Source organism: Jatropha curcas, chromosome 8 (assembly GCF_041381405.1).
Source record: "Jatropha curcas cultivar XTBG-Jc1 chromosome 8, XTBG_Jcur_1.0, whole genome shotgun sequence".
NCBI classification, from domain to species: Eukaryota; Viridiplantae; Streptophyta; class Magnoliopsida; order Malpighiales; family Euphorbiaceae; genus Jatropha; species Jatropha curcas.
In genome coordinates this window covers 3536186-3548439 of record NC_143158.1, presented here as the reverse complement: position 1 = coordinate 3548439, position 12254 = coordinate 3536186, and the positions used below count along the sequence as shown (strand labels likewise).

The 12254-nt window shown below is 29.9% G+C and overlaps 3 protein-coding genes across 6 annotated transcripts; 1 reads left to right on the top strand and 2 right to left on the bottom strand.

Moving 5' to 3' along the window:
- The first annotated feature begins 3590 nt into the window (after window positions 1-3590).
- Window positions 3591-7121, top strand: ARSK1 (root-specific kinase 1). Of its 2 annotated transcripts, none has more exons than XM_020680983.3 (5): window positions 3591-4221; window positions 4296-4404; window positions 4534-4670; window positions 4756-4879; window positions 5012-7121. In XM_020680983.3, exons 1-5 carry the CDS (start codon window positions 3841-3843, stop codon window positions 5557-5559), a joined length of 1299 nt encoding a protein of 432 aa, XP_020536642.1. In that variant the 5' UTR covers window positions 3591-3840; the 3' UTR covers window positions 5560-7121. The 2 variants fall into 2 exon arrangements, with proteins under 2 accessions (XP_020536642.1, XP_012077177.1); XM_012221787.4 differs by having other exon boundaries at window positions 3597-4221; window positions 4296-4431.
- LOC105638068 (copper transporter 5.1) lies at window positions 6203-6793 on the bottom strand. Its single transcript, XM_012221786.4, has one exon. The coding sequence runs from the start codon at window positions 6791-6793 to the stop codon at window positions 6347-6349; it is 447 nt and encodes a 148-aa protein (XP_012077176.1). The 3' UTR covers window positions 6203-6346.
- Window positions 7122-8069: 948 nt separating the features above from the next.
- LOC105638366 (uncharacterized) lies at window positions 8070-9223 on the bottom strand. 3 transcript variants are annotated; one of them, XR_016321967.1, is made up of 2 exons: window positions 8906-9223; window positions 8070-8832 (listed from the first exon to the last, which is right to left on the bottom strand). XR_016321967.1 is itself a non-coding variant. In XM_012222159.4 (2 exons), exons 1-2 carry the CDS (start codon window positions 9016-9018, stop codon window positions 8421-8423), a joined length of 438 nt encoding a protein of 145 aa, XP_012077549.1. In that variant the 5' UTR covers window positions 9019-9114; the 3' UTR covers window positions 8276-8420. The 3 variants fall into 3 exon arrangements, 1 of the variants encoding a protein (XP_012077549.1); XR_016321968.1 differs by having other exon boundaries at window positions 8070-8808; XM_012222159.4 differs by having other exon boundaries at window positions 8276-8832; window positions 8993-9114.
- Window positions 9224-12254: the final 3031 nt, after the last annotated feature.

Sequence of the window (12254 nt, the reverse complement as noted above, 5' to 3'; positions counted from 1 at the left end):
GGCAAAGGTATATTAGTCGTTGCATTTAAATATATTATTATTTTTTTAAAATTCAAAATTTTCTACATCTCAACTATTTTCACTAATGGGGTTAGTAGTTTTTATTCAATTTTTTTTTTGTCTCCTTTTTTAGAGATTATTTAATATGATTTTTTTTTTTTTTGTATTGCCACATAGAATTCCAAATTAATGACATGTATATGACTTAATTTTTTTATAATTATTTGAAAAGAAATTAATTTATGAATCAAATTAATGAATTTGACCATCTTTCATTTTTGCTTTTCTTTTTTTATTTATCTATATAATTTTCAATATTTTCAATCGATATTCCTGAACATATGTCTATCTACTTATTTTTACTTTAATAATCAAAAATTTAATATTCAAAAGTCACGCTGTATTTTTTTCACTATTGATATATCTTTATAATATTTTTTAATAGCATAATAAAAAAAATTCATTCAAAAATCTATAAATTATATATATTCTCTCAATTTTACTTTATTTTACTTTTTTTTCAAACCATGCATAGCATGGTATATTGCTAATTAGTAAAAAAAATGAAGAGTTATTTTTTTTATCAATGCAATAAATTTATTGTTTGGATTATTAATATCGAAAAAAAGAAAATAAGAAATATTTTCACTAATACAATAGACTTATTATAGGATTATTAATTATTAAATTCATTTAATACATACAAATAACTAAAATATTGTGAACATTATTTATTTATTCTTTTTTTTTTGAGTAACGAGGAAAGTAAAATCGAATCTGGATCCATTACCAAGTCGTATATGCACTTACCACTAGGCTATATCTTAGTGTACACATTATTTATTTATTCTATTTATTCATTAATGTTTATATTTTCAGTTTTGATTTAATAATTTTGATCTTCAAACTATAATTAATTTTACAAAAACTACAATTTCAATTAAAATGCTTGCATGTTTTAATACTCGTTAGACATTTTGTACTGTTGAAAGAACAGAGTCATGATACGGGCAAAATATAACTGCGCCATTTGTTCAATGAAACCAACATTAGCCCACCTATTACATCACATAAATTATTATGCATTTAATAATGCAATTCAATTTTGATTTTTGATTTTTTTTTAATAATATAATTAATCTCTAGATTATTGATAAATCCAAAATTATCAAAATATAAGAATTATACATAATACAATTTGAAACGAAAAAATTTAAAAAAATAAGAGTAAAATTAATCAATTAGATACCATTGGTTTTTTTCTCTTTTTATAAAAATATATCATATTTCATTGTTTTTTATTTTATAACTAAATAATAAAAAAGGCATAAATTTCTTTATAAAAATCCCAAAAAACAACATCTTCTCCAAATACATGGGACGGAGTAAAAATTTGATCTGATGACTTTGTATGCGGATAAATGAGTTTGAGAGTATGAAATTTTGACTTTCATAACATTTAGATTAAATTCATGAATATAAATAGATTAGTTATGTACATATATAAAAGTAAAATTACAGAAAACAAATAATATTTACTACGGTCAAAATTATAAGAATTAAAAAAACATTGAAAACGTGAAAATTGATTCAATAGTTCATTTCTTTCTTCGACTATAAGGCAACAACTATTGATTTCTTAGATCAATGAAATTGGTCTTTAATTAATTAATTAATTAAAAATAGTTGTTGTCAGAAAAAAAAAAGGAACATAATAAAAAAAAAAAACAGTAAATGTTCATGTAAAAATTGTTGTAAAAACTTTATTAAAAAAAATTTATTTTAATACATGTTTTGTATAGCCAGACGGCACCTTATAGTTTGTGTAACATGCACTGAACCTTTTAGTAGAGAAACATACTGCAATACTGCATCAAACAAACGGCCTAAATTTACCTAATTTTTCCTATGCTTTAAAAATAAAAATAAATGAGTTGTGAATATACATGTTTGGTCATGTCTCTAACAAATATTCGTAATATAAAATATTTTCTTCTTTCTTTTATTAATATTTTAGTTTCCCCGTAATTTTTTTGTCTCTTTAATTATACAGGTTAGATATAATCTTATTAAAAAATTAAATAAATCGAAATAATATTATAAACATAAAAATTCTTACAAACCAATAACATTTAACAATATTATAAACTATCAAACATAAAAATTTTAATCATTTGACGTCAAATTAATATCAAATCACTCCATTTGTCGCGGTGATAGGAAAAAGACCGATGGGCTCAACATATTTTCTATTCTTCTCATAATTTGCTGGTTTTATATTGGCCAGTCGACACGTGGCAATAATCCATTTAAGGAGTATACGTGTACAGCTGTTGATCAACCATATAAATTTCAACTAAAAATCAGTTTAATAAAATTAGCTGATTTAGTAGTATTTAATAATTTTTATATTGTTTGAAGTTTTTTATTTTATCGACGAGGGAACCACGGTAGTTAAAGTGGGAGATGGGTTGTATAATATAATCCAGTACTTGTGATTTGTCAATGACAAGAAATACAACATTTAAGGTGATGTCATTATTTATCAATTTAATTTCCAATGATAATGGCATCTAATTAATTAATTAATGGTTATTAAGTCTTATCACCTTTCTTAATACCAAATTTAAAAGGCGTGCTTCATGTTTTAAACCATGGCGGCTGGTAATCACTAATCACTGTGAAATCCACTTTACATTTGCATTTATCATGCATAATATATAATATTTTTAATCCAAAGCATATGTCATATATACATATATATATATATATGCAAAGTGTTTGGTAAAATTCCCTAGAGAGACTGGGGTGGTTGTGGGTAGATCGATTGGTTCACCATTTTTCCTTGACCTTAATCTTTGAATTTCATAACCATGTACCATTAATAATCAGATGGTTATCAATTGAATTAGTTGAATTGCTATATTTATAGATGATTTAATTTCAAATGAGGTCAAATATTCAAAATCAGTGCTATATGCACTTCAAATGGATCAAGCAAGAGCTGTTAATTTTTAGATTATAATTATGAGGACAAATTTGTTCTAGAAGCTTTTCCTGTAGGTCATCAATACACAAAATGTTCTTAGAAAATTCTACAAAAGTTTATACTTGTCTATTAAGAATGGATGACCTCCCTCCCTCCTTCCTCCCAGAATATAAAAGAATTAAGATCTTGTAAATGCATTTCATCTTTTATTAAAACCATTCTTGAATTCTAAATCAAAATTTTTTATATGAAAAATATTCACCATTATTTAAATACTTGCAAATATTCAGTCATTAAATACTAATACAATAGTAAATCACACAATTATGAAATTATCAACCCAACAAACAAAATAATTGTTGACATCTCATATGCTTATTGTAAATAGGAAGAGGCTTTGAGGGGATTCACATGGACTATCAATAGCAAAACAGATGAAATGGAACTGTTCAATTTAAAGAAAGAAAACTAGTATACAAGTAAAAAAAAGCAACTTGAAAAGACATTTGTTTGTCTTTCTTTGTTTTCTATTTGGTGTAGAAGTCAAGAGGTAGCCAAGTCATCTCTCCCTAACTAATATGTAGACTCTCATCTCAGCTTGATATTTTAATCATGGAAGCTATCTTCTCCCCCCAAAGATTTTTTTCTTTAAATGCAAGTCTTTGGTTCCCCTCTCTCTCTCTCTCTCTCTATATATATATATATATAGCCTCAAGAAGTATTAGTAGTAGGCCAGTGAAAGAGAGAATATAAGTTTAGGCCTCCTCTGGTTCTTTTGCTTTCATATGGAAAAGAATTGATAGTTTCTTTACAATTTTTGTTGTACAAATTGTAGATTTGGAGCTTTAAAGATGACAATGAAAAAGGGTACATGGAACTGTATGATCTTGAGTTGTTACAAAAGTGAGCCATTGGAAGAATCTGAAAATCAGGTATTCAAGCATAATTCTTTCAGGAGGTTATCTCTAACAGATGTAAGTAATCCAAGTAGCCCACTGTGTGTTGAAGATCTCTCCAACTCTTTCGCGGGTCCGAAGCTGCATATTTTTACATTTGCAGAGCTAAGAATCATAACACAGAGTTTTGCAAGAATTAATCTTCTTGGTGAAGGTGGGTTTGGACCAGTTTACAAAGGGTTTATTGATGATAAGCTTAGACCTGGTTTAAAGGCTCAACCTGTAGCAGTTAAGTCTCTTGACTTGGATGGTATGCAGGGTCATAAAGAATGGATGGTTAGTTTCTACAAGTTAATTAGTCTCTTGATTGATCTCTAATCAATTAGTGATAATGATTAATTTTCTTGCAGGCAGAAATAATCTTTCTTGGGCAGCTTAGGCATCCGCATCTTGTTAAATTGATTGGATATTGTTGTGAAGAGGATCAAAGACTCCTGGTATATGAATACATGCCAAGAGGTAGCTTAGAGAATCAACTCTTTAGAAGTATGTTGCTTCTGCTTACTGGAAAAATGCAAAATTTTTAAATTTTCTTTTTAGAACTAGATGAATTTTTGTATTATTCTTAATTCTCCTGAGTATATGCAGGATATTCAGCTGCATTGCCATGGTCGACTAGAATGAAAATTGCATTAGAAGCAGCAAAAGGATTAGCCTTCCTTCATGAAAGTGATAAACCTGTGATATTCCGAGATTTTAAAACTTCAAATATTTTGTTGGACTCTGTAAGCTTTAAATCTCTTCAGCTTTCGTTTTTGTTAATATAATATTTTGCTAGGCTTTAATCGATGTTTCTTTGTCCTTCTACAGGATTACACTGCAAAACTCTCAGATTTTGGGCTTGCAAAGGATGGTCCTGAAGGAGAAGAGACACATGTGACCACACGTGTAATGGGTACTCAAGGTTATGCAGCTCCTGAATATGTTATGACAGGTGATGTTGAATTGTTAATAAATCCTGATATCATCCCTGAAGTGACTCATCCCCAACAGCACATTTTTTTTTCTGTAAATTTATTATTTATCCTGAAAACCTAACCCTAGTTTAATAACCCGATAATTACAGGTCACCTTACAACAATGAGTGATGTGTATAGCTTTGGGGTAGTTTTGTTGGAGTTATTAACTGGTAAACGATCCATGGACGATACTCGGCTGGGGAGAGAACAGAGTCTTGTAGAATGTACAAGGCCATTGTTGAAAGATCAACATAAGCTTGATAGGATTATAGACCCTAGACTTGAAGGGCAATTTCCTTACAATGGAGCACAAAAGGCAGCTGCATTAGCATACAAATGTTTAAGTCATAATCCAAAGGGTAGGCCTACAATGAGTTGTGTAGTCAAGGTCCTGGAATCTCTTCAGGATTTTGATGATACATTTTCTGCACCATTTGTGTACATAGTTCCTGATGAAACTTCTGCCAAGAAATGCTTTGAAAAGGAAGGAATGGAAAGCGAGGAAGAAACCGAAACCCAGAAAACCAGGCGCCGCGGTTGGAGAAATCGGATCAAACTGCCACTGTCTCGCATAGCCTTTTCAGATTCTGCTATTTATGACAACATTGGAAGTGGTTTTAACTCTCCTTACAATTCAAGCAAAGTGGAAGTATAGATTATAGAAATTAATTACTATTGAGAATATAGCAATATACTTCAAATTTTTTTGTTTTGTTTTGTTTTGTTTTGCAAGAACTTATTCAAATTCCTCTAAATAAGAGGAAGATTTGTCAAATTGTATAAAATATTTTGTTCAAGAAATGGCAAATTGGCAACTGTCGAGTTCCTCAATCTCCATGTTAACTACTAGAATAGACAGGTACCCAATGTAAAATGTATCTTCCCACCAAGGATGATATTACGTTTTAATTATATAATCAGATGGAAAAGGACAAGCACCAACCTCTATCTTAATCAGAGGAATAATTCCACAATATCCAAGAAAAATTTGAAGCAATTTGATTAAATGAAAATTACAAATTTCAACAACTACTCACCTGCTCTAACTGTGGATGTGTCCATTTCTACCAAGCCGCCCCCAGATTCATTTTCCTTGGTTAAAATTTCAAAAAAGGTCCAAACTTTATGTACACTGAGAGCAACCCAATTGAAGTTTTTTACTTTTTTTTTTTTTTTTCAATGGGGTTGGCATGTTTTTCTTTTGTAATTAATATCTGATCTTACTTGATTAAAAAATAAAAAGAAAAGAAAAGAAACATCAGCCTGCAAAGGGTGAATTTTGCGTTGAATGAGAAAAATTAGACAGAAGAAAGGGGAAGCCCCAAAATTTATACTCAAGAACATTCCAAAGTCATGCCAAAGTACAGATTTTTTCACAGGCAAAGAAAGACACACAGACACAGCAAAAACCCAAAACAGAATACACAACTCTTTGTAAGTATCTAAGCACAAGCACAAGGGCTATCACCAAGAGTCAAATTCTCATCTTCACTTCTAAACATCAAATATCCAATAGCCAACCCCAACACTATTGCCAAAAATACCCCTCCATTAAACGACATCACAGCAAGCATCAATAAATACCCGATGGCCGAATTCACTCCGAAGAGTAAGGCTCCACAGATCCTCGCAGCCGACCATTTTTTTGCACTCTTTTTCGGTTGAAGCAAAGGCTCTTCGCTCGTCTCTGGCGATGCACAGGTTGTAGATGAACCGCCGGTGGTGGTAATGACTTTGAGTCGCATGCGACGGTTCTCTAGGTATTGGTAGACGGCGGAGACCACTAGACAAACGAGAAGAGACAGAGAGTAACTCAGCCACGTCTTTGTACGCCACGAGTTGACCAGGAGAGTCACCTCCCGGCTCCAGTAAAAGGTCATGTGCATCATTTTTTATTGACTCAGTGAGTTACAGAGTAAAGAGAGAGAAAAAGTTCCGTGTATAGAAGTTGTGACGGAGAGAGAAGCGTCAATGCAGTGACGGAGACGACGATTACAAAAGGCCTTGTGGTTGCCGAAGTAAATATGTCAAGTACAGTGGAGTACGCTTCGCCGACTTGTACTTTCATTTCTTAGATTACGATTACGAAAGTACCCCTTATACGTGGTTGACTTAAATTTGAGAACACCAATCAAATTACAAACTAGTGCTAATTTGTATTTTTAATTTACTTTTTAAATGGAAAATGAATTAGAATAAAATTACTAGTTGAGCCAATTATTGTTTTTATTCTTTTGCTGGACCGGGGCATTTTGGGGAAGTCGGAAATTTGTATGTGAAGAGTACAAGGACAAATGAGGTGGGATTAAGGGCGGTGGTGAAGGAGGATTAATAGGTAATTAAAGAATATCTAGTGGTTATGTGTCAATATCAGGAGCATTGGAAGAAATTCTGCTAAAAGGCAAGTAAATTAAGGAGAGAAAATAGGCCATTATTTAACAAATAAATAAATAATTATTAGTTTTAAATAATTAAATATTTAAAATTAAAGACAATATTTTGAAACTTTACCCTTTATTAACTGATTTTATTTTTTATTTTTTACATTTTAATTTATAAAATAATAATGGAAACAAAAATTGCATGGAGAAGGCGAAAATGTAGTACGATGTACTGCACAAAAGAATCCCATTCCCAAACAAATTCCGTAGATAAGTTGCACACTCCATATAACAAAATAATATAGATTTTAATTTTTTTTTTTTTCTGTTTAAGTGCAATTTGTCCTTTCCAATTAGGCAATCACAAGGAAAAATTCAGTTCATAAAAAAAAAAACAAATACAAGCCAAAATAACTCGTAACTTTGAAAGCAAAGAATTCTAATGGAAAAATAAAATAAAACAGTGTTAGAATTAAGGTTTGAGAAATCGAGTAATCAGTTGATTTAATTGGTTAATGAGTATCAAATCAAATGAAAACTGAATTTTTTTATCTATCATTTTCAACTTGCAATCTTATCTTTCACATTAAAAACAAATCAATTAAAACAAAGATATCAAACTTCAAAATCTCCGAATGGATAAGTGCAAACATGATAATTAATGGAATGGGGTTGGTTCAACTGCTCAAATCTTTTTTTTAAGTAAAGGTCCAAGTGGGATATTCGACTATAATGGAATTTAAAAGCACATTTTGTTTCGAAGAATCAAACTTTCTCAACAAAATGAGGATCAAATGTCATAATTCAAATAATTGATCTGAACCAAAGATTATACACCCACCACCAACCACCAAGCAGCAGAGCAGGATCTTTTGTCACTGTCAATGGCTACCTTCTCCGGAACAACCAAAAGCAATGTCACAAAGACACATCAAACAACTACTTTTTCTTATATCTTCTAGAATTCTTCATCTATAGTTCACATTTAACATGTTAAACAATAATTTTATTAATTCAAATCCCATCTAAATGTCAGTACACTGACTAAAAAAAAATTGAAATGACTAACCTCTTGCCTGATAACATAGTAGTCAAACTTCTACCTTTTATACTAGAGGAGGTTAAAGATTGTTAACTAATCAGATGGGAAAACCAACGATGCCTTCTTCCTCTTCGGCGTGTCCAAGGTTCGCCGGAGAAGCTTTCTGAGAGCCGAAATCAAATCTCCAGTAGGATTTGTCGGAGGAGTTGATGATTTGAATTGTTGACAAAATTTCATATGAAGCTCTAATGCTCCTTCAGAACCAAGATTATTTTCTGATCTATTTACTTCGTCCTGAGTAGCTTCTCCACAAAGTCCACAAATCCATTTCCCTCCATATCTCTTCCGCACGCCAACAACGTAAGCCACTGTACATTCCTCAATCAAACCACAGCACTCGCATCTTGCAAACTCAATGTCTGCTCCCGTTGCCGGATTCTGCTTTATAGCAACACTGGACTCTTCCATAACTGTAGCGATCCTTTTCTCCGAATCAATAAGAAAACTGGTATTAAAGTTAAAAGATATCAAAATTTTCAAATTTCAAAATTTAAACTTTCTAAGAAAAAGAAACGTACAATAAAAAGTCACTCTGGCAGAGAATTTCAGACATCATGGAACTGGAATTTGAGTTTCTCTGCACTTCCTTAACTTGTGTTGCTTACCATGTAAAAGTGTAACTCTCAATCATCGCCGTTTTAGAAGCAAATGCGATTGCTTCCACGTCAGCGTTTTACGTTGTCTCCAATTTCTGTTCCTTGCCTTATCAAGCAACACTTGGAATTTTAATTTATTGTTAATGTTAATATGCCTAAAAAAATTCATTGGTGAATAGTAATTGTTTACGGTGTGTTTGAATGCACAAGATTTTGGCTTAATTCTTTGAAGCTGAAGAGAGCATGTACCATCTTAGGATCTGTTTGATAAAATTAATTGTCCTGATAGTTATTTAGTAGTGTTTACATAGTATTGTTTGGCAAATTAGTTATCCTAATAGTTGTTAGTGTTTAATTTTTCACAAAATATTATTATAACATCTAAAAGTTAATCCAAATATTATGTTACCAAATAATTTTTTAAGTAGCGGTCAAAAAGTTATTTTCGAACACCGTCTAGGTATAGGTTAAATGAGTTAAATCAAATAAAGGGTTGTTCGGAATTGGCTTGAAAAATTTTGAAAAAGTTCGAACTCGAATTTAATGATATTTAGTGGAAAAATATGTGAAATCTTATTGAATTTTTTATATATATATACATAATATTTATTTTAGATTTGCTCCAACTAAGCTTAAATTGAAAATTTTATGAGTTAGAATTCAAATTTAAAATCTAACTCGAACTTAAATTGTATAGACTTATTGACTTTAGAACCAAGCTCCAACCAAATAAAATTTTATTGAACCGAGCTTTGACATAGGCTTGGCTGGTTTACATCCTACACCAGCTGTCGGAGTAAATTTTGCTGTGGGTCTCCGAAGCTAAAAAGTGCGATTTTATTGGGTTACTTTTCCACGCGCGTTGAGGCCCCGGTCGTTTAAGATAGTCACGTTAAGTGGGCCAGGCTTTCTGAAGCTTGGCCAGCCAGGCCCAAAGTGAAGCATAGCAGTTAAAGTGTGACGTGCGCGTGGGTAACACTTTTTTGTCTTTATGGAATCGTGTCAAATCCACGCACGTGGAGTTATTGACAGACCATACTATGGTGCCGTTGCTTTTTTTTGTAGCCGAAATAATATCCAATGGCCTAACAGCGCCGCAAATCCTTAAGGATTATATTGTAATTTCAGTAGCTTAGTGCAGCAGTGACAGCAAGTGTTGAGCTTAATAATTTGATTTTTCAGTGTTAATAAATATTAATTATTAATTTTTTGACATGAAAAGGAATGATATATTAAGTAAGAAAATAAATAAATTATTAATGATTTCATTAAACTATTACAGTTTGATAAAAAAAAAACTCAATTTGAAAGTAATACATAATATTAAATTTTTATATAATGTACTTCTAAACTTACACAAAAACAATAAAAAGTTTAATTTTTTTAAATAATTTTTTAATGTTTTAATTACAATAATTATTTAAAATTTTAAAATTAGGAAAGAAAAATCATTTAAAAATACAAAAATAATTGTAAAAATTATAATATCTTATCTTTGATTTTAGAAAATATTTAATCCAAAAAATTATAGGATTAAAAAATATTTGATCATATCGAATATTTGGTTTAAAACTATTTATTATTTAATTATATTTGATTTGAACTAAATATTTATTTTTAAATAAAAAATATATTTTTGCTTTTTTTAGTGTAAGTTCATGAGTACAAAAAATTGTGATTATTAAAAAAAAAAAAAAAGACTTTATCCAAATACTCGTCTATACAAAAATAGAGATACGTATAATAGCTTCAGAAAATACCACTCATTGGTGGGCTGGACTCGAAGGGTGCCTGGACATGCTACCTATGCGTTGTCACTGAATAGAAATGGCTCGTCAATTTTCAGTCTTTGAATTGATTATTTTAAAATATTTATTTTATTTTATGAATAAAATTGGACCAATGTATATCAAACCAACTGGTTTAATTTTATTTCTAAAATAACTTCGATTTGGTTCGATTTAAAAAGAATAAAACTCCTATTCTATACCCTTACAAAAAATCATTATGTATCTTACACGGGGCTTATATTAAACCAAGAGCAGTCAACTCTCTCATTCTCGTTTGTTGCCTTGTGTTTGTTTTGATGGATGGCACAATTTTCACATGCATCCATACGGCTTCTGATCTTCTCCCCTTTTCTATTTCTCGAGCTGGGTTTGGATAAGGCTTTTCCGAATAAAGAACAACGCAAGCGAGACCTGCAAGGTATCTTAAAAAAATGTATATACACAAAATTTCGTTTTCAAACCATATTAATTAATTTTTATGATGTTTTAAAAATATAAATAGAAATAAATTTATCTGGGCTGGATAGAATATCCTTTAATTTATAAAATTTATTATAAAATAATTTATAATTTAGCATAATTAATAATTTTATTTCTAAAATTGTGTAGTATAACTTAACTATTCCATTATTATTATTATTATTTTTTGTGTTAGTCATATCTGAAAAAAGGTAGTAGTCAAAAATTCAAAATACATACAATTCCGTGAATATTATGTAAGTCCATAAATCATATTGAATTATTTTTTCACCCCCTCCTTCCTTTCGTCTGCTGGATGGCTGGCTTGCTTTATATGATGCAGTCTTGTTATGTGGCAGCAAGTGATTGGTTTTTTTTTTTTTTTGAAAAAAAAAATAATAAGTAAGTCTAAGAATTTCAGATAAACAATCAAGATATTTCTCAAAAAAATCTACTTTATTTTAAAACATTTTAAAATTTAAACTACTTGTTCATCAATTCATTTAAAAATAATCTGCTTTTATAATTTTTTAATGAAAAACATCAAGTTTAATTCAAGAAAGAAAAATAAATTTTTTTTTATAATACTATACTAAGAAAAAATGTTTTTATTTTTATTTTTCAATTCATTATAGGTCCGATAAATTAAAAGAACATTATTATAGACTATATCTTATACTCACTAAATTAATGAAAATTTTAATTTATTGTTAGAGATTAAATTTGAGACCTCCATCTTTTATACAGGTGAGAAAACGAATCAGTTTACACTCGAATTTTAATTTTTTTTTTCAATTTAAATTTTAATGCAACCCACTTGTTGAATTAGGTAAAGGAAAGATTGGGGGCAAGCATGTATTTTCAAGCTTCTAGATAACATAATCAAATAAAAATGCGATAATTACTGAGATAATAATATATTGAGATAAATATAAATTATTTTATTAAAGAGACTTTGTTAAAAATGAAGAATTAATTTAATCCCATAAATAATGTCCAAGCTTAATAAAATGTTTATCTGA

Bases quoted from the DNA above. Each gene is read 5' to 3' on its own strand.
- ARSK1 (XM_012221787.4), top strand. From the start codon at position 3,841: ATGACAATGAAAAAGGGTACATGGAACTGTATGATCTTGAGTTGTTAC. The intron at 4,222-4,295 runs GTTAGTTTCTAC...ATTTTCTTGCAG, and splicing joins AGGGTCATAAAGAATGGATG to GCAGAAATAATCTTTCTTGG. The intron at 4,432-4,533 runs GTATGTTGCTTC...GAGTATATGCAG, and splicing joins AGAGAATCAACTCTTTAGAA to GATATTCAGCTGCATTGCCA.
- LOC105638068 (XM_012221786.4), bottom strand. From the start codon at position 6,793: ATGATGCACATGACCTTTTACTGGAGCCGGGAGGTGACTCTCCTGGTC.
- LOC105638366 (XM_012222159.4), bottom strand. From the start codon at position 9,018: ATGATTGAGAGTTACACTTTTACATG. The intron at 8,833-8,992 runs GTAAGCAACACA...CTTTAATACCAG, and splicing joins GAGAGTTACACTTTTACATG to TTTTCTTATTGATTCGGAGA.